At 44.4% G+C, this 20,639-nt stretch overlaps 1 protein-coding gene across 1 annotated transcript in view; it reads left to right on the top strand.

The window, feature by feature from the left end:
* Positions 1 to 20,639, top strand: part of LOC126235535 (Down syndrome cell adhesion molecule homolog) — a 199,769-nt gene that overhangs the window by 8,858 nt on the left and 170,272 nt on the right. The window contains exon 4 of the mRNA XM_049944254.1: positions 15,842 to 15,973. Coding sequence (XP_049800211.1) covers positions 15,842 to 15,973 — 132 coding nt within the window. The remainder of the gene's footprint in view (positions 1 to 15,841; positions 15,974 to 20,639) is intronic.

The following is a 20,639-nucleotide window of genomic DNA, read 5'->3' as shown; positions in this document are numbered from 1 at the left end:
CTAGATGTAGCCTGTCTCTCCTGAAAATCTCTAGCTGCTGTGCTGAAGCGCGCGGTATGTCTAATGCAGCTCATGTCAAGGAATTTGCAGTATGGAACAAATTTCGAAACAAGTAATTAGTTACATAATTAGTTTTGGTATGATATTTAAAACTTTATGATCGCCTCTCGTAGCTTTTACGTGAATTGTGATATAAACTTCTGGTGAATTTTAACTTACACAACGAGACTAAAAGTTTATCTTTGTAGCAGGTGAAAAGTTGCTGATTCATTAGATTATCGGTGGGGCAGACAGCTCCTTCGCCGGCTCGCCCGACGTTAATTAAACAGTGTGCTTTAAGTCGCCTTGACGACAACGCTTCAGAAACATCTAACTTACATTCTTCGTTCAAACAGGTGCAATTAAGATGCAACAGTCCAACGTGATCGTCGAAAGTACGGTACTGAACCTCCTACAGCTGGAAGTTTTAGATGATACCATGTGCGAAATGTTCTTTTTCCACAATTGTGAGAATTCATTTTTCAACAGGACTGTGCACCACCCATTAGTACCAGCATTGTAAAATCTTTTTAGGGTTCTCAACAACAACCGGTTACAAACGGAACTCTTATATGATCACTTTGTTGTCCTTCTGTCTGTCCGTCTGTCAGTCTCTCCGACTGTTAACATCCCTTCTTCTCAGTACAGGTAGGCGTATCAAGTTTAAATTTATGTGCCAGGCCGCTGTGGCCGAGCGGTTCTAGGCGCTTCAGTCTGGAACCGTGTTGCTGCTACGTTCGCAGGTTCGAATCCTGCCTCGGGCATGGATGTGTGTCATATCCTTAGATTAGTTAGGTTTAAGTAGTTCTAAGTTCTAGGGGACTGATGACCTCAGATATTAAGTCCTATAGTGCTTAGAGCCATTTGAACCATTTGAAATTTATGTCCCATACTAAGGCCCTTGACGCTATCAGAAATTTAAGTTTCTAAGTTGATGCACTCGAAATATTCGGCTGTTTACGTCACATATTTTCAACCTTGCAAACTCAATGATAAAAAACTACGGGGTACTTTTCGTTGACTTACAGTCATGAAATTTCGTAAAGATGCAAGATTTTACAGCAAAAGTAAAGGGAAAAATCGGAAAACTGTTAATTTGTAATCATATCACAAGAAAAACAATTTTTAAGACCCATTTTTCTCATGAGCGAGTACTATCAAGTAAAAATTTATGTCACACACTAAGGTCTATGGTCTCTTGGCGCTATAAAAAATTTTAGCTTCTGAGCCAATCCAATTAAAGGATAAGGCCATTTACACCGCATACGCTGATACTTGCAAACCTCACTCATCAACACTTACAGGATACTTTCCGTGTAGCTACAGTCATGGAATTTGGCAGAGAAGAAAGGTTCCACAATAGAAGTAAGGAGAAAAATTCCGAAAATTGTTGAATTGTAATTATAACGCATAAAAATACCTTTTTACCATTAGGACTTATTAATCATCCATCAAAAGCATAAAAGAAAAACATAACTGCGTGCAAACATAAAATACAAGCTGTAGTGGCGTTCTGCTAAGTAAATAAAAAAAATAGTAACTCTTTTCTCTATACATATAAAATGAAGTCCTCTCCTCGCTTCTTTTTGTATGTCAGGGCCACTGTCAGGATTTTTGATACTGTCTTGCAACTCCCAGGATCGATATCTTGCCAGTATCGATATCGGAATCAGGCAAAAACCGACGAGATCCTCTACTCCTGGGGCCATAAACGTAAATGCCGTGTGACTAGGGCCTCCCGTCGGGTAGACCGTTCGCCGGGTGCAAGTCTTTCGATTTGACGCCTCTTCGGCGACTTGCGCGTCGATGGGGATGAAATGATGATGATTAGAACAACAAAACACCCAGTCCCTGAGCGGAGAAAATCTCCGACCCAGCCGGGAATCGAACCCGGGAATTTGTTCGGTGCGGATGTACCATGACACTCGTTCAAGTTCAGTGGTGAGCCGCTGACTCAGTTTTATATTACAGAGGGCAGTTAACCCTCTGACCGAACACGCTGAGCTACCATGCCGGCGGCCCTTAGGATTGACAGTCTGTCGCGCTAACCACTCAGCTACCGGGGCCGGACCCTGGGGTCGATGAGCTGCCTGTATGCGTAATTAAGTTTGAACAGAATCCTCAGTGCGCAGGTCCCGCTCGCAGTTGGCCAGCTTTTTAAAAATATGAGTGCCTGAATGCGAAAGATTCTGTGTATGTCGCATGCTCATAAAGTTTGGAACGTGTCTGAATACCGTCTACATGTTTGTCTGACCTCCGGTGGACGGGACATTGAACATTTGTAGAAAGTAAATGGAAACTTTCACTGCTATTACGGCAGAAAAATAATGTGCGCTGGGAGAAGTAAAGAAAATAAAAAAGCTACCTTGGCAATAGCAAGAAAAGCTTTTCTGACTACTAGAGACTTATCAAGGTCTAATATACATTTAAGTGTTCGAAAGTGTTTTCTGAAAGTATTTCTACTGTAGACATGTACGGAAGTGAAACGTAGACCATAGACTCTACATATAAGACGAAAATAGAAGGTTTTGTAATTTCGTGCTCCTGGAGAGGGCTTGACGTTAAACGAGTACATCGGAAAATTAAAGAAAAAATACTGAATCGAATCGGGGAGCTAAGAAATATTAGGTAAACTAGAGTAAAAGATGGATCGGTTGGTAGAATACAGCCTGAGACAACAAGAAATAGTCCGTTTGATTATGGAAAGAAGTGTCGAGGGTAAAAATTCTAGAGGGCGACCAAGACTTCACTACAATAAGCAGATTCAAGCAGTTGCAAGTTGCCGTAACTACACAGACACGAAAAGGCTTGCGTACTATACACTAGTGTGGAGAGTTGCGTCAAACCAGTCATCAGACTGAAGACCTCAAAAGCAACGTAATTATATTACTTTCCAAACTGAAATTCTCAGGTACGCTACAAAAAAATTGGTAGCAAATGTTAGAAGCAAATGGACAAAAAAAAATTCTTAGTTCGGAGTTAAGAACACTAACAAAAATGTCAATTGAAAAAAATATAGGAATTGCTCATGGTGTACAAATGAAGGCAATACACATTTTCTCGTTGGAACCTGTAAATCCTTAAGACTAAAAAAAAACCATACCGTTCTAAGTGTGGAGATATTTTACTTCCGCACCAAAGATATCGTCGCCTGAAACTTTGTTCTGTTGGTCTTCGCATCAACTTTCAGCCGCAAAATTTAAAAAGGAAATGTAATTTTGGCTAGATATGGCAAGTTATTATTCCACTGTGCCACCTTGGTGATGAACACTCTTCCCGTCCGTTGTGAGTGCGCGGTCACGGTAATTTTTCCTATTGCTCGTCTGAATAGGAAAGAGAAATCCCCTAACATCCGTAAATATTACGTTTTCACCCTTGGCAGGTTCCTCATTACTGTAGCCACGACGTTACATTGGGAAATTCGTATGATAAAGTATGCAGGCAGCTGCCGTATGCGAGAATAAAGTAGTTTACGTATTAAAATGTGCAAACAGCTGTAGTATTTGAGAACAAAAGAAGAACAGAATATGAAGATGAAGAACGAACGCTCTTCCATTGTAAGAAGTATGACTTAACAACTCAGTGACAAACTTTCAAAAAACTGAGTTGAATCACGGAGATATCACCGTGAAAGCACTATCTACTACCTTAAAACTGTACTCGATATACTCTATTGATACTATTGATAAACGTAAGTGTACTCAATTCGGATTAAAACCAATTCTATATTGTTTAAGATTTCATACAAACGCGAATGTGTTTGTTCTCCGTTTCTGATTTAGGTTAGCTGTCGATGCATTATTTCAGTTGTGTTAATATTGGTTGCACTACTGCGTCCCTAATGCACAACTCACGAAGTGTCTCTCCCATTTCCTTATCATCTTTTACACAATTAGCTGAATATAATTCCATAAAACTGAAAGTGATCAGCTGAATTTGCATTCGTACTTCTGATCTGAAATCCTCTTCAAGCATAGACAATGTGCAACCTTATAGCTGGTGCAGTGAAAGCATATGAGCCTCGAGTTATAGATTCATGAGAGTATAGCGGGCACCAGGTTGCGGAGATAAATTACAGTCTTGCTCCGTACCGTTCTGGGTGATTCTACTTGCAGACTATGTGTGAAGCACTTGCTAGTATGCACCTACAACGTGTAATCTACTGTGATATCAAATGAAAGCATAAGTTTGATTAAATAAAGCAGCTTGAGAATGGACTGAGTTTAGAGATACCAAACTGCATAGAAAGTGACTAGAACCTATCCCCTAACTAATAAAATGCACTTTCTCGTAGACTACAAGGATGTGCACTGCATCTAGATAACACTGTTCTCGTAGATTTACCTGCAACCTAAAACACTGCTAGAAAAAAGTTCAAATTCACTCAATATTTATTGTTGCACCTGTGCATACACAGATCAATAGCACAAGCGATTCTGAGGTACAAGGTATCGACCAACGCTGGAGCAGTGATCTTACGCTACTGGCCACTAAAATTGCTACACCACGAAGATGACGTGCTACAGACCCGAAATTTAACCGACAGGAAGAAGATGCTGTGATATGCACATGATTAGCTTTTCAGATCATTCACACAAGGTTGGCGCCGGTGGCGACACCAACAACGTGCTGTCATGAGGAAAGTTTCCAACCGATTTCTCATACACAAACAGCAGTTGACCGGCGTTGCCTGGTGAAACGTTGTTGTGGTGCCTCGTGTTAGGAGGAGAAATGCGTACCATCACGTTTCCGACTTTGATAAATGTCGGATTGTAGCATATCGCGACTGAAGTTTATCGTATCGCCACATTGCCGCTCGAGTTGGTTGAGATCCAATGACTGTTAGCAGAATATGGAATCTATGGCTTCAAGATGGTAATATGGAACGCCATGCAGGATCACAACGGTCTCGAATCACTAGCAGTCGAGATGACAGGCATCTTTTCCGCATGTCTGTAACGGATCGTGCAGCCACGTCTCGATCCCTGAGTCAACAGATGGGGACGTTTGCAAGACAACAACCATCTGCACGAACAGTTCGACGACGTTTGTAGCAGCATGGACTATCAGCTCGCAGACCATGGCTGTGGTTACCCTTGACGCTGCATCAAGGACAGAAGTGCCTGCGATGGTGTATCTCAACGACGAACCTGGGTGCACGAATGGCAAAACGTCTTTTTTTCGGTTGAATCCATGTTCTGTTTACAGCATCATGATGGTCGCATCTTTGTTTGGTGACATCGCGGTGGACGCACATTGGAAGCGTGTATTCGTCATCGCCATACTGGCGTATCACCATGCGTGGCGGTATGGGGGGCCATTGGTCACATGTCTCGGTCAACTCTTGATCGCATTGACAGCACTCTGAACAGTGGACGTTACATTTCAGATGTGTTATGACCCGTGGCTCTACCCTTCAATCGATCCCTGCCAAACCATACAGTTCAGTAGGATAATGCACGACTGCATGTTGCAGGTCCTGCACAGGCCTTTATGGACACAGAAAATGTTCGATTGCTGCACTGTCCAGCACATTCTCCGGATCTCTCACCAATTGAAAATATCTGGTCAATGGTGGCCGAGCAACTGGCTCGTCACAATACGCGAGTTACTGCTGTTGATGAACTGTGGTGTCGTGTTGAAGGTGCATGGGCAGCTGTACCTGTACACGCCATCCAAGCTCTGTTTGACTCAATGCTCAGGCGTATCAAGGCCGTTATTACGGCCAGAGGTGGTTGTTCTGGGTACTGATTTCTCAGGATCTATGCACCCAAAATGCGTGAAAATGTAATCACATGTCAGTTCTAGTATAATATATTTGTCCAATGGATACCCGTTAATCATATGCATTTCTCCTTGGTGCAGCAATTTTAATGGCCAGTAGGGTAGTACATGGGGTAGCCTCCACGGGCGGTAATGCAGGTGGTGAGGCTGGCATCCAGTCGCTCGTAAAGTTGGCGAATACTGTCCTGGGATACGTTATTTCACGCCTACTCGACCTGTTCACGTATTTCTGTAAGAGTTGTTGGTTGGCGAGTCGCACGAGTCACTCCTCAGCCCATGATGTCCCACACGCGCTCGATTCGAGACAAGTTCAAAGATTGTGCTGGCCAGGGAAGTTGCCGCACGTCTTGCAGAGCATGTTAACTTTCATGTTCAATGTGTGGGCGAGCATTATCCTGTTGGAACAAATCATTACCTTCCTATTACAAGGAGGGCAAAAGAACGGATCTAACAACATTCTAACAACACTTGCCACCATCCAGCACAAACAATGGGCGTTCTCAAAACCTTGACCCACCGTGCCCATACTATCTCTGACGCCGACAGTCTTCAAGCGGAACTGGAACACATGTAAAAAGTATTTTTGAAGAATGGCTTTTCATCTAGGCAAGTGAGCAGAGTGATGAAGACCTACAAACGACGGAACAAGGAAGGCCTTCAGGTCGACTGTTTATCTACCATTTATTGGGAATATTTCTTCACAGATAGGCAGAATATTGAGAAAGTATCAAGTGACAGTAATCTTTCGCCCTCCTTCCAAAATTTCAGCACTGGTGGGATCCGTTAAAGACGACCTGGGACTGCGTAAACCAGGTGTTTACAAAATTCCGTGTGAATGCGGCAAATCATATAAAGGGCAAACAACACGAACTGTGCAGGAACGCATTGTGGAACACCAACGGCATACTCGCCTTCTCCAACCCACCAAGTCCGCAATCGCCGAACATTGTATTTCCACAGACCATTCCATGAATTACAACAACACAAAAATTTTGGCCCATACATCAAACTTTTGGAGCACGATTATCAATGAATCTGTGGAAATAAGATTGTCTGACAACGAGACTCTCATCAATCGAGCTAACGGTTATCAGCTAAACTCTGCTTGGAATCCTGTTATATAGTAATTTCGTAGTCGACGTAGTTATCTGCATAAAGATGGAAATCGACCTGACACCGATTCGCCCGGCTTTCACAGTGGAGGGTGCGAGGCGCAGCGCACGGAGCCGTTATGAACGCGCGCGCTGAGCAGCGCTTGCGCAATGTCACCTCAGAAGGCTTTAAATAGCGGAGCTCAGCGCGTACTCGCCAGTAATACTACAGTGGCACTCACCTGAAGATGGCCAGAAGACTCTGCGCCGAAATATCGTGGCAGGACGTTACTCATATCCGGCAGTTCTCCAGTGTTTTTATGGAACAACATTCTGTACATACCGAGCGCTGGTTAGCTTCCCCTCCAGTAACACCAACGGTAAACGAGAGTTGTAGCTCATAAAACCCCAGACTATAACGCCTAAGATGAGGCTAATGTGTCTTGGACAGTTACACTCTACGAGACAGCAGTCACCAGGTCTACGTCGAATGTGCAAACAACCATCACTTTCGTACAGGCAGAATCTGCAGTCATTGCTGAAGACTATGGCACGCCATTTCGATCCCCCGAGTGATCCTCTGACGGCACCAGACGAATCGTGCACGTCGATGCTGCGGCGTGAGTGAAAAAGGTGTTAGAGGTATGCGAGTCCATAGGTCCACTGCTAATAACCGGTTTGCAACAGTTCGTCTTGACACATCTGGGCTCACAAGCCTTCTTAAATGGTTCAAATGGCTCTGACAAGGGAACCTCCCCATCGCACCCCCCTCAGATTTAGTTATAAGTTGGCGCAGTGGATAGGCCTTGATAAACTGAACACAGATAAATTGAGAAAACAGGAAGAAGTTGTGTGGAACTGTGAAAAAATAAGCAAAATATACAAACTGAGTAGTCCGTGGGACACATAGGTAACATCATGGACAATGTGAGCTCAATAGCGCCGTGGTCCCGTGGTAGCGTGAGCAGCTGCGGAACGACAGGTCATTGGTTCAAGTCTTCCATCGAGTGAAAATTTTACTTTCTTTATTTTTGCATAGTTATTATCTGTCCGTTCGTTCATTGACGTCTCTGTTCACTGTAATAAGTTTAGTGTCTGTGTTTTGCGACCGCATCGCAAAACCGTGCGATTAGTAGACGAAAGGACGTGCCTCTCCAATGGGTACCGATAACATTTGATCGCAAGGTCATAGGTCAACCAATTCCTCCACAGGAAAACACATCTGATATATTCTATACGACACTGGTGACGGCATGTGCGTCACATGACAGGAATATGTTGTCGACCCACCTAACTTGTACACTTGGCGAATGGGTAAAAAGATTCTTCTACCTTGCCCGATTTAGGTTTTCTTGTGGATGTGATAATTACTCCCAAAAAAGTGATGAAAACATAAGAGTTTGTCACATAAACTGAAAATAAAAAACTAAACTTTTCACTCTATGGGAGATTTGAACCAAGGACCTTTCGTTCCGCAGCTGCTCACGTTACCAGGAGACCACGGCTCTACATCGTTCCCAGTATCCTTGATGTTGCCTATCTTCCCATGAACTACTCAGTTTGTATATTTTGCTTATTTTTTCACAGTTCCACACAACTTCTTCCTGTTTTCTCAGTTGATCTGTGTTCAGTTTTTCAAGGCCTATCCACTGCGCCAGCTTATAACTAAATCTGAGGGGGATGCGATGGGGAGGTTCCCTTGTGAGCACTATGGGACTTAACTGCTATGGTCATCAGTCCCCTAGAACTTAGAACTACTTAAACCTAACTAACCTAAGAACATCACACACATCCATGCCCGAGGCAGGATTCGAACCTGCGACCGTAGCGGTCACGCGGTTCCAGACTGTAGCGTCTAGAACCGCACGGCCACTCCGGCCGGCCAAGCCTTCTTATCTTTGCTGTTGTAGCTGTACGATCTGCCACTGATGCCCTTATGGTACGACGATCCTGGTGGGCGTCCGTGCTGCCTGGACGACAAGGACCTCGCTTACGGGTGTGAGAACGTTCACGTGACCGCAGATTGCAGCATCGTTGCACAACAGACGTTGCATGTCCAACTTGTGTGGCAATTCTGCAAAAACCATCCCGCCACTCTGAAGATCGCAATTTCAACCCATTCAAACTGACTCAGTTGGCTGTAGAAAGCACAATGCATCTCCGGGCCTTGGTTGACTGCTTGCTTCACGCGTTTGCGCCGCACTGAGAGTTCTGCATTTCATATTAAAAGACAGACACAGATGGCGCTCTGTTAGTTATGCCACTAGTCTATCTGTTGGCAGACGACACTAAAACCATTATGAGCACATCTACTACCTCTATGTGGTATATGCCGTTATCGGATCAAAATCGACATCGTCGTTCCAGGTGTAATGATTTTTTCTTTCGAAAATTTATTATTTACTTATAGTTTAAGTCGAGGTTTGTTGTATTTCTATGTTGGAAGCGCTATTTATTACTGATGACTGAGTGCTGCGCATGAACTCACCTTGCATAGCTGCAAACAAATTAATTATAAATTCAGCAGACAAAATATTCGGAAACCTCTTAAAAAGAGCAGCTGGTCGCTCTGAAGCACTGTAAGTGGTGTAAAACAGGAACCAGGCGGTCATGCAAGGCCCCACAGCTGACCAAACTCACGGCAGTGAAGCAGTGTGTGTAAGCCCAGCGGTTGCATACAACCTGATTCAGCTCTCCCTACCTATGGATTTTATGCAACCCACAATACCATCAAAAACGATACGCGAGATTTGCATATTCTCCCGCTCTCTTTTCGCAAATTACTAGTACTATAGAAATATGACTAAGACTCTTTTGTTGGGAACTTAATGTAGTTAAATTTTGTGTGGAGATACGTCTTCCTGAAGGCCACAGTTTTCGAGTTCTTCAAGAAAAACGTGTTTTAAGGTCACTTCTGAATGTTTTTCTTGAATAATTCGAGAACTGAAGTCACTAGTAGAAACGTATTCCAGTACTAAATTTAATTACATTAAAGCCCCTATTGAAAGATCCTGCTCATTTTTTCTGCGTGACTAATAGCTTGTGTACAGGGAGCGAGAGAATATAGTGTGGTATCTGAAAGTTTTGTGGATTGCTGGGGAAGCTGAAACTGCCTGTATAAACTGAGCATCAAGATGCGTCGACATGGAGACGTCACAGAATGACGGAAAGAAGCTATAGTGTTTGAACATGTGCATGACTACTTTCTGGACGAAGGTGTCCAGTCTCTTAGAATATGACTGTTGAGAGGGCTCTTAAGCATGTAATCATCGATGGGTGGTTTTTGCTGGATATGGCATAGCTGAACGTCGAACTAAATCCATAGTCAAGGCTCAGGATGGTGACACGTAGCATTAGCTTGAAGTCTCCTGGAGGTGAAAAAATTTGCTATCCACTGTACATCATAAACATACGCCAAAACTGGACCATCGATGATTTTTGGAATACTAAGTGATGTGCGCATGAAAGGGAAATGGGCTGTGATGCAGGTTTCCCACAATCCAGCGAAGCAAAGAGGGGGATACAAGAAGATAATTATTTTAAAAAGCAACTTCAAAACAATCAATAGTGGCTCTTGTACAAATTTCATGTAAATACGAAAACAATTCCTACCTTTAAAACAGGAATGATCACTTGCTACCACAACAAATACGTTCTTGTTAGACACCAAGACGGCAGTATGGTATCGTCATGCACATACAATTCTAACACAACTACCACTGTGAAACGTAATATACGGAGCGTTCTGAACTAAAATGAGATAATGCCGTCAAGATAACGATAATATTCTACGAAAAGACTGGACCGGCTGCATCTACCAATATCGTCAAGAGAGAGAGCCGGCGTGTAACTGCACAGAAACTTCAGTAGCCGCACTCGAAGAAATGATCTCTTTAGTTGAGTGATTCCAAACATGGGCGCCCATACCCAGGGGCAAAGAGGGATACGCCCCCCCCCCTCTTCACCCCACCACCCCTCAGGGAAAGGAAAAATTATAATGAAGTCAGGTGTTCTTCAGTCAAGGAATTTGCTCAAAATTCGGTATTAGGCATGTTTTTAACAGGGTCAGAACTGGAACGTTTTTTGGCTACCTTCAAGTGGCCACTTGTCTGTCAAAACATTAAAAAGTACTCCATACGCCCAAACACTCCCCCCCCCCCCCCTACAAACTATCTTACCGACGCCCTTTGTTCCTAACCTGGGCATAATTACGTCTGATGGGTAAAATGAAATTTGCTGAGGGGTACAAACCAAAAGCGTTCAATTGTGTTTCAGTCATGAAGGTAATTTAGTTTTAAAGGTGGCTATTAATATCACAGATTCGTAATAATCTAATATTTCTGCATAACAATATTGTTTCTTTCTATATAACTATCATTAGTGTCCGCCCCTGGTAACTGATCGGTCAGCGTGACGGATTGTCAGTCCTCTGGGCCCGGGTTCGATTCCCGGCTGGGTCGGGGAATTTTCTCCACCCAGGGACTGGGTGTTGTGCTGTCTTCATCATCATTCTATCATTCTCATCGACTGCAGGTCGCCGAAGTGGCGTCATATTGAAAGACCGGCACCTGGTGAACGGTCTGCCCGACGGGGGACCCGAGCCATACAATTAAATAAAAAAATAACTAGCATTAATTCGTTACACGATACAATGAAAATTATAGCTTCCAATACAAATGTATGAACGACATCTTCCTCACATATTCCACCTGCTACACACATACTTCCTCACTTACACCATGCATCAATTACAGTAAAAGTGAGACACACTCGTAACAAATGCTAAATATTTCTTGAAATGTCTTCTAATAGGTTCATGTACTTACTGCAATGACCCATAAACTGGTTCATTTCTCATTTAGAAACAGAAAAATGAATCAAGGGACTGCACAACAAAACAATAACCACATAAGAACACTATAGCCTCGTACACAATATTATTATTATTATTGTTATTGTTATAATTATTAACAGCACAGGTCAGACACAAAGCATTGGCACGCTGCACTCTTCCAATTTCGGCAATCAGCTGATTTGTAAACAGCAAGTATAGTGTACACATGTTAACTAGATTGGTTTTAAATGATGATGCAGAGCGCAGGTGAAGCAATAGTCGCTTGGACGGGGAGTGGCGCAGGGAAAAGTGTTCTGTAACAAGTGTGCACATTTACTGAGAACAGTTAGCTTTCTTTTCTGAGAAGGATTTGTAGTTAGCATTCGAGATACACCACAAACTAATTCGTAATTCATTCTAGCACATGCGCACACTACTCGGGCACAGGTCGTGGAAAAGAAGTGTGACATGAGAAAGTAGATTTTTCACTATGACGACAATAAAAATAAAAAAAAGACACTGAATAGATTTGGATCATGGTTTACCATGTACACTGATTGGGAAATAGCCAAGTACAAGAAATGTTGTTTGTTTAAGTAGTACCAATCGTCTCATTGACTCATTAATTTCTGGTCTAATAAAACACCTATAAAAACTAAATATCATTTCTCTTTCCTCGTTTTAAAAATAGGTGTTCGAAGAGATTCTTTTTCATTCTGGTATTTAATTAGGCACAAATGGTGCTGATGGTGGGTAGAAGGGTGGGTGGAGGTGGCGAGAGGGGGTTTCCGGTTAATATTTGATTGCATTCAGGGGTAACGGTCTAAGAAAGGTTGGGAACCACTGCCCTAGTTGCTTCAGTGTATATTCAATAACGATCCAATAGCATCGCAGGAAACCAGGAGAAGGTAAGCGTCACGCGATCATGACAAAGCACTACAAAAAAATAATTAATACAGGCTTGACAGGCAATATCGTTATTGCCGAAGCACATTAAACACGAAAGCTGACAATCAGTTGTAGCTAAGATCCCATCACTTTATCTACAGAGTCCGTCAGAAAAATATACACTCCTGGAAATGGAAAAAAGAACACATTGACACCGGTGTGTCAGACCCACCATACTTGCTCCGGACACTGCGAGAGGGCTGTACAAGCAATGATCACACGCACGGCACAGCGGACACACCAGGAACCGCGGTGTTGGCCGTCGAATGGCGCTAGCTGCGCAGCATTTGTGCACCGCCGCCGTCAGTGTCAGCCAGTTTGCCGTGGCATACGGAGCTCCATCGCAGTCTTTAACACTGGTAGCATGCCGCGACAGCGTGGACGTGAACCGTATGTGCAGTTGACGGACTTTGAGCGAGGGCGTATAGTGGGCATGCGGGAGGCCGGGTGGACGTACCGCCGAATTGCTCAACACGTGGGGCGTGAGGTCTCCACAGTACATCGATGTTGTCGCCAGTGGTCGGCGGAAGGTGCACGTGCCCGTCGACCTAGGACCGGACCGCAGCGACGCACGGATGCACGCCAAGACCGTAGGATCCTACGCAGTGCCGTTGGGGACCGCACCGCCACTTCCCAGCAAATTAGGGACACTGTTGCTCCTGGGGTATCGGCGAGGACCATTCGCAACCGTCTCCATGAAGCTGGGCTACGGTCCCGCACACCGTTAGGCCGTCTTCCGCTCACGCCCCAACATCGTGCAGCCCGCCTCCAGTGGTGTCGCGACAGGCGTGAATGGAGGGACGAATGGAGACGTGTCGTCTTCAGCGATGAGAGTCGCTTCTGCCTTGGTGCCAATGATGGTCGTATGCGTGTTTGGCGCCGTGCAGGTGAGCGCCACAATCAGGACTGCATACGACCGAGGCACACAGGGCCAACACCCGGCATCATGGTGTGGGGAGCGATCTCCTACACTGGCCGTACACCACTGGTGATCGTCGAGGGGACACTGAATAGTGCACGGTACATCCAAACCGTCATCGAACCCATCGTTCTACCATTCCTAGACCGGCAAGGGAACTTGCTGTTCCAACAGGACAATGCACGTCCGCATGTATCCCGTGCCACCCAACGTGCTCTAGAAGGTGTAAGTCAACTACCCTGGCCAGCAAGATCTCCGGATCTGTCTCCTATTGAGCATGTTTGGGACTGGATGAAGCGTCGTCTCACGCGGTCTGCACGTCCAGCACGAACGCTGGTCCAACTGAGGCGCCAGGTGGAAATGGCATGGCAAGCCGTTCCACAGGACTACATCCAGCATCTCTACGATCGTCTCCATGGGAGAATAGCAGCCTGCATTGCTGCGAAAGGTGGATATACACTGTACTAGTGCCGACATTGTGCATGCTCTGTTGCCTGTGTCTATGTGCCTGTGGTTCTGTCAGTGTGATCATGTGATATATCTGACCCCAGGAATGTGTCAATAAAGTTTCCCCTTCCTGGGACAATGAATTCACGGTGTTCTTATTTCAATTTCCAGGAGTGTATATACTCTTTGACAGACTCTATCGAGATATCGTTATTGTCATTCGCATTGAGTTACGAGTGTGTTGGAGTATGGTCTTTGGCTCATCACTTTCATCTCAGTATTGAGAAAACAAGATGGCTGGAGCACGCTTGACATTCGAGCAACCCAAAGATATTGTGAAGTGGTTTTTCAAGGTTGATATCGTCAGTGGAGGCGGGAGTTTGAAACAGAACCGCCAACACACCTAACAATTAAATGACAAGTTTGAATTGCACGGAACGATTTGTGATACTCACAAAGGAAGATCAGGAAGACAGCTTACAGCTACATGTCCTGCTTCGTCTACTCTTGTGTTGGAAACGTTTATTAAACTCTCCGCAGAAGTCTGCTGCCAATGCGAACGTGAAGTGAGTGTCAGCAGTACAAGTGTACGAAGAATTCTGAAACCTGCAAAGTGGAAAGTTTACAATACACGATTACTGCAAGCGATTAATGATGACGATCCTGATCGCCGAATGCAATTTCGCGAATGGTATCAGCTGATGACGAACAATTATCGACGAAGATAGTGTGCAGTGACGACGCACAATTTAAATGAAACCGTGAATCGGCATAACAGTGTGTACTTGGCACCGGAAAATCCGCTTGTTTATGTGGATAAAGCGGCCATTCTACCATGGGTTCATGTGTAGTGTGGACTGTCAACTATGGGCTCAGTGCAACCCTTTTTCTTTGATGCTACTGTCACTAAAGAAGTGCACCTGGAAGTGTTACGCACAGCAATTTTTCCAGGTATACGTGATTTTATGGAGCTGATGAATATGTCTTGTACCAACAGGAGGGTGTGCCACCACACTGCCACCTGGAGGACAATTTCCCGGGGCACTGGATTGGACGAAGAGGGGCCATTGAATTCCCTCCACGGTCGCCAGATCTAACATCTACGGACTTTTACTTGTGGGGAACTGTGAAAGATAACGTCTATCGACCTAATCCACGAACGCTAGAGGAACTTCGCCAGGAGATTATAGCGACGTGCGCATCGATCCCCCCTGTAACACTGACTGACGTAGTTGACGCGACCGCTCGTCATTTTGTTATGTGTATAGCCGTCAACGGTGAATATTTTGAACATTTAAAGTAACCATCTGCTAAACTGAAGGTTGTACAAAATGTGTGATCGATTATAAAATGTAAAATAAACACGTGATACTTTTCGTTCCTTGAAGAGTGTATGAATTTTTTTAGCGGACTCTGTATAATAGATAAATCTTGAAAAACCTGAAAAAATTACATGATTCTATGTAAGTATTCGCCTCATACACTTTAATTCCACACAATCTGTATAAATGGGTCTAATATGCTCTCATGGATTCTGTAATACTCAACAGTTATCTTAATGATTATGTTATTTAACATGCAGATTTTGAACAATGCTGATTTTAGTACAGAGAGTTTCCCTTCTGAAGGAATTTCTTAATTTTATAGATAAAACGTGTAGCCCTACTCTAAATTTTCTATGCTCTCACGGTTCGATCATAATTATTTCTTACGTTGTAATTACTTTTTGGAGGCACTCCTAGAGCCGGCTGGCTACTATAAGTGGCGGTGCTGTTGCAGACTGCTGGTGACGTCACCGCAGAGCTCTGTGCCTCCCCGCATCACGGACTCGCGCAGCCACGTGCAGGCGCGCCACAGGCAGCCCGTGGAGCTGCCCTGCGCAGCACAGGGCTTCCCGCTGCCCTCCTACACGTGAGTACCACGTGCACCTGCTGTTAAAACTGCTGCCGTTTACTGGCCTCCACTGTCAACAAAATGCGCTGTTCACTGACGACATATAATAATTAGATTAGAGAAAATGAGACACACCATGTAATAGACATGTTTTACTATATGAGCAGTACGACATCTGTTGTTGTTGTTGTGGTCTTCAGTCCTGAGACTGGTCTGATGCAGCTCTCCATGCTACACTATCCTGTGCAAGTTTCTTCATCTCCCAGTACCTACTGCAACCTACATCCTTCTGAATCTGCTTAGTGTATTCATCTCTTGGTCTCCCTCTACGATTTTTACCCTCTACACTGCCCTCCAATGCTAAATTTGTGATCCCTTGATGCCTCAGAACATGTCCTACCAACCGGTCCCTTCTTCTCGTCAAGTTGTGCCACAAACTCCTCTTCTCCCCTACTCTATTCAATACCTCCTCATTAGTTATGTGAGCTACCCATCTAATCTTCAGCATTCTTCTGTAGCACCACATTTCGAAAGTTTCTATTCTCTTCTTGTCCAAACTATGTATCGTCCATGTTTCACTTACATACATGCCTACACTCCATACGAATACTTTCAGAATCGACTTCCTGACACTTAAATCTATACTCGATGTTAACAAATTTCTCTTCTTCAGAAACGCTTTCCTTGCCATTGCCAGTCTACATTTTATATTTTCTCTACTTATTTTGCTCCCAAAATAGCAAAACTCCTATACTACTTTAAGTGTCTCATTTCCTAATCTAATTGCCTCAGCATCACCCGACTTAATTCGACTACATTCCATTATCCTCGTTCTGCTTTTGTTGATGTTCATCTTATATCCTCCTTTTAAGACACCATCCACTCCGTTCAACTGCTCTTCCAAGTCCTTTGCTGTCTCTGACAGAATTGCAATGTCATCGGCGAACCTCAAAGTCTTTATTTTTTCTCCATCGATTTTAATACCTACTCCGAATTTTTCTTTTGTTTCGATTACTGCTTGCTCAATATACAGATTGAATAACATTGGGAAGAGGCTACAACCCTGTCTCACTCCCTTCCCAACCACTGCTTCCCTTTCATGCCCCTCGACTCTTATAACTGCCATCTGGTTTCTGTACAAGTTGTAAATAGCCTTTCGCTCCCTGTATTTTACCCTTGCCACCTTTAGAATTTGAAAGAGAGTATTCCAGTCAACATTGTCAAAAGCTTTCTCTAAGTCTACAAATGCTAGAAACGTAGGTTTGTCTTTCCTTAATCTTTCTTCTAAGATAAGTTGTAAGGTCAGTATTGCCTCACGTGTTCCAATATTTCTACGGAATCCAAACTGATCTTCCTCGAGGTAGGCTTCTACCAGTTTTTCCATTCGTCTGTAAAGAATTCGCGTTAGTATTTTGCAGCTGTGACTTATTAAACTGATAGTTCGGTAATTTTCACATCTGTCAACACCTGCTTTCTTTGGGATTGGAATTATTATATTCTTCTTGAAGTCTGAGGGTATTTCGCCTGTCTCATACATCTGACGTTGGCCAAAGTAAACAGGATATAAAATGTAAACTCGAACCAGCATTAAAAGAAGTTTACTAACATCAAACGTAAATTAAAGTGCTAGAAACTTATTTTCTAATTGTTTTTGTAGGAAAATGGGGAATTTTAATGTGGACGATAAATAGTAGAGCCAATGATAGACACTTTTTAAATTAGATGTAATGGTGTAGTAGATGACTGTTGAAAATTAAGTGCGCAGATCGGTCAACCGCCAACGGCGTTACGTCAGTGCTAATACCGGTTCCCGTCAGATAACAGAAATTAAGTACTGTCGAGCTTGGCAAGAACTTGGATGGGTAACTGTCTCGGTCCGCCAGGAGTTGTTGGCAAGCGGGGAGCACTCAGCCCTAGTGAGACCAATTGAGGAGCTGATTGACTGAGAAGTAGCGGCTCCGATCACGAAAAATGACAAAGGCCGAGGGTGCCGTGTGCTGACCACATTCCCCTCCATACCCGCGTCCAGTGACGCCTCTGGGCTGAAGGTGACACGTAGGTCGGTCAGTCCCGTTGGCTCTTCTGAGGCCGGACGGAGAGAACGGTTAGCCAGTCAAGTGCAGAGTCGAACTGGGAGGGGAGCAAAGACCTTCAGGACACAACAAAATTAAAAAAGGAATGAATTGATACGACACCTCAAGGTAAATTTAGAACTGCAGGAAAATAATTGAATATCAAATCAGCCTACAATATGATGAGGGCAACAGTAATATTAATTTCTGCACTCTGGAATGCTCTATTTACCTCCAGCAGGGTATTAGCCGTGAGTAAAACCCACGAAAAATTAATAGTGTGTGTAGTGTGTGTCGAAACAGAACTTGGACACTTACACCTGCTTTTGGTAGTCAGTGCATTACCGATGGGATACTGCACACCTCATGGACCAACAGACAGCTCAAGTAAAACGTATTGTTCGAGTATTTAGGCTACGCCTATAATACAGGTACCTCTGTACAGGTTATAACAAGAAAATTAGTCCTGCAGAGTTAGTACTTTACTGAATAGTAAGTAGTTCTTACCTACTACACATATCAAAAAAAAGTTCTGCATCACCTCGGTTTCGAGAGTTCCGGAACATGTACAGAAAATTGGAATAGAGATCAACATAAACATTATTTCCCCCCTTTTTACTGCTCATGAAAACCACACATTGCATGTTGTACCACCATAAAACGAGACCTTCAAAGGTGGTGGTCCAGACTGCTGTACACATAGCTATCTCTAATACACAGTATCACATACTCTTGCATTGATGCATGCCTGTGTTCGTCGTGGGATAGTATCCACATGTTCATCAAGGTACTGTTGGTCCAGATTGTCCCACTCCTCAACGCTGATTCGGCGTAGATCCTTCAGAGTGGCTGGTGGGTCACGTCGCTCATAAACAGTCATTCTCAATCTATCCCAGGAATGTTCGATAGGGTTCCTGTCTGGAGAACATGCTGGCCACTCACGTCGAGCGATGTTGTTATCTTAAGGAAGTAATTCACAAGATGTGCACGATGCGCGTGCTAATTGTCGTCCATGAAGATGAATGCCTCGCCAATATGCTGCCGATATGGTTGCACTATCGGTCGGAAGATGGCAGTCACGTACCGTGCAGCCGTTACGGCGCCTTCCATCACCACCAGCGGCTTACGTAGGCCCCACATAATGTCACGGCAAAACACCAGGGAACCTCCACCTTGCTGCACTCCTTTGATAATGTGTCTAAGAAGTTCAGCCTGACCGGGTTGCCTCTTAACACGTCTCCGACTATCGTCTGGTTGAAGGCATATGCAACACTCATTGGTGAAGATAACGTCATGCCAATTCTGAGCGGTCCATTCGGCATGTTTTTGGGCCCATCTGTACCGTGTTGCATGGTATCGTGGTTGCAAAGATGGACCTCGTCATGGACGTCGAGAGTGAAGTTGCGCATCATGCAGCCTGTAGCGCACAGTTTGAGTCGTAAAACTACGTACTGTGGCTGCACGAAAATCATTATTCAACGTGGTGGCGTTGCTGTCAGGGTTCCTCCGACCAATAATCCGTAGGTAGCGGTCCTCCACAGCAATAGTAGCCCTTGGGCGACCTGAGCGAGGCAAGTCATCGACAGTTCCGGTCTCTCTGTATCACCTCCATGTCAGAACAACATCGCTTTGGTTCGTTGCACCTGGACACTTTCCTTGTTGAGAGCCCTTCCGGACACAAAGTAACAATGTGGACGCCATCGAACCGCGGTATTGACCGTCTAGGCATGGTTGAACCACAGACAACACGAGACGTGTACCTCTTTCCTGGTGGAATGACTAGAACTGATCGGCTGTCGTACCCCCTCCGTCTACTAGGCGTTGCTCATGCATGGTTGTTTACATCTTTGTGGGGGGGGGGGGGGGTTAGTGATGGTTCAAATGGCTCTGAGCACTATGGGACTCAACTGCTGTGGTCATTAGTCCCTTAGAACTTAGAACTACTTAAACCTAACTAACCTAAGGACATCACACACATCCATGCCCGAGGCAGGATTCGAACCTGCGACCGTAGCAGTCGCACGGTTCCGGACTGCGCGCCGAGAACCGCGAGACCACAGCGGCCGGCGGGGTTAGTGACATCTCTGAACAGTCAAAGGGACTGTGTCTGTGTCAACGACTACCTTCATGAGTTCTGGGAACCGGGGTGATACAAAACTTTTTTTGATGTGTGTATTTACCTGTAACAGGATATTAACCTTGAGTAAAATCCACCCAAAATTAATAGTGTGTGTCGAAACAGAACTTGAACCCTTACACCTAATTTTGGTACGCAGTGCGTTACCAATGGGCCGTCTGTTACTGCACACCCCACGTATTAACAGACAGCTTAAGTAAAACGCATTGTTCGAGTATTTAGGCTGCGCCTATACAGGTACCTCTGTACAACTTATGCCAAGAAAATTAGTCCTGCAGAGTTAGAATACATCGTTGAGTAGTAAGTAATTCTTACATACTATTTGACATGGCTGCTCCGACAGTAAGTTGCATTCAGAAAACCAGGCAAGTGGCTGTCTTCGGACGTGCCGTTATAGGCCCCGCAGATTACTTGAGCGTAATACGTTTGTCAAACTACGGTCACAGCGTGTTCTTCAGCTGAACAGCAGTAGCAC

Source organism: Schistocerca nitens, chromosome 2, assembly GCF_023898315.1.
Source record: "Schistocerca nitens isolate TAMUIC-IGC-003100 chromosome 2, iqSchNite1.1, whole genome shotgun sequence".
Taxonomy (NCBI): domain Eukaryota; kingdom Metazoa; phylum Arthropoda; class Insecta; order Orthoptera; family Acrididae; genus Schistocerca; species Schistocerca nitens.
Note: the sequence above shows the minus strand (reverse complement) of the source record. Positions and strands in the feature narration are given on the sequence as shown.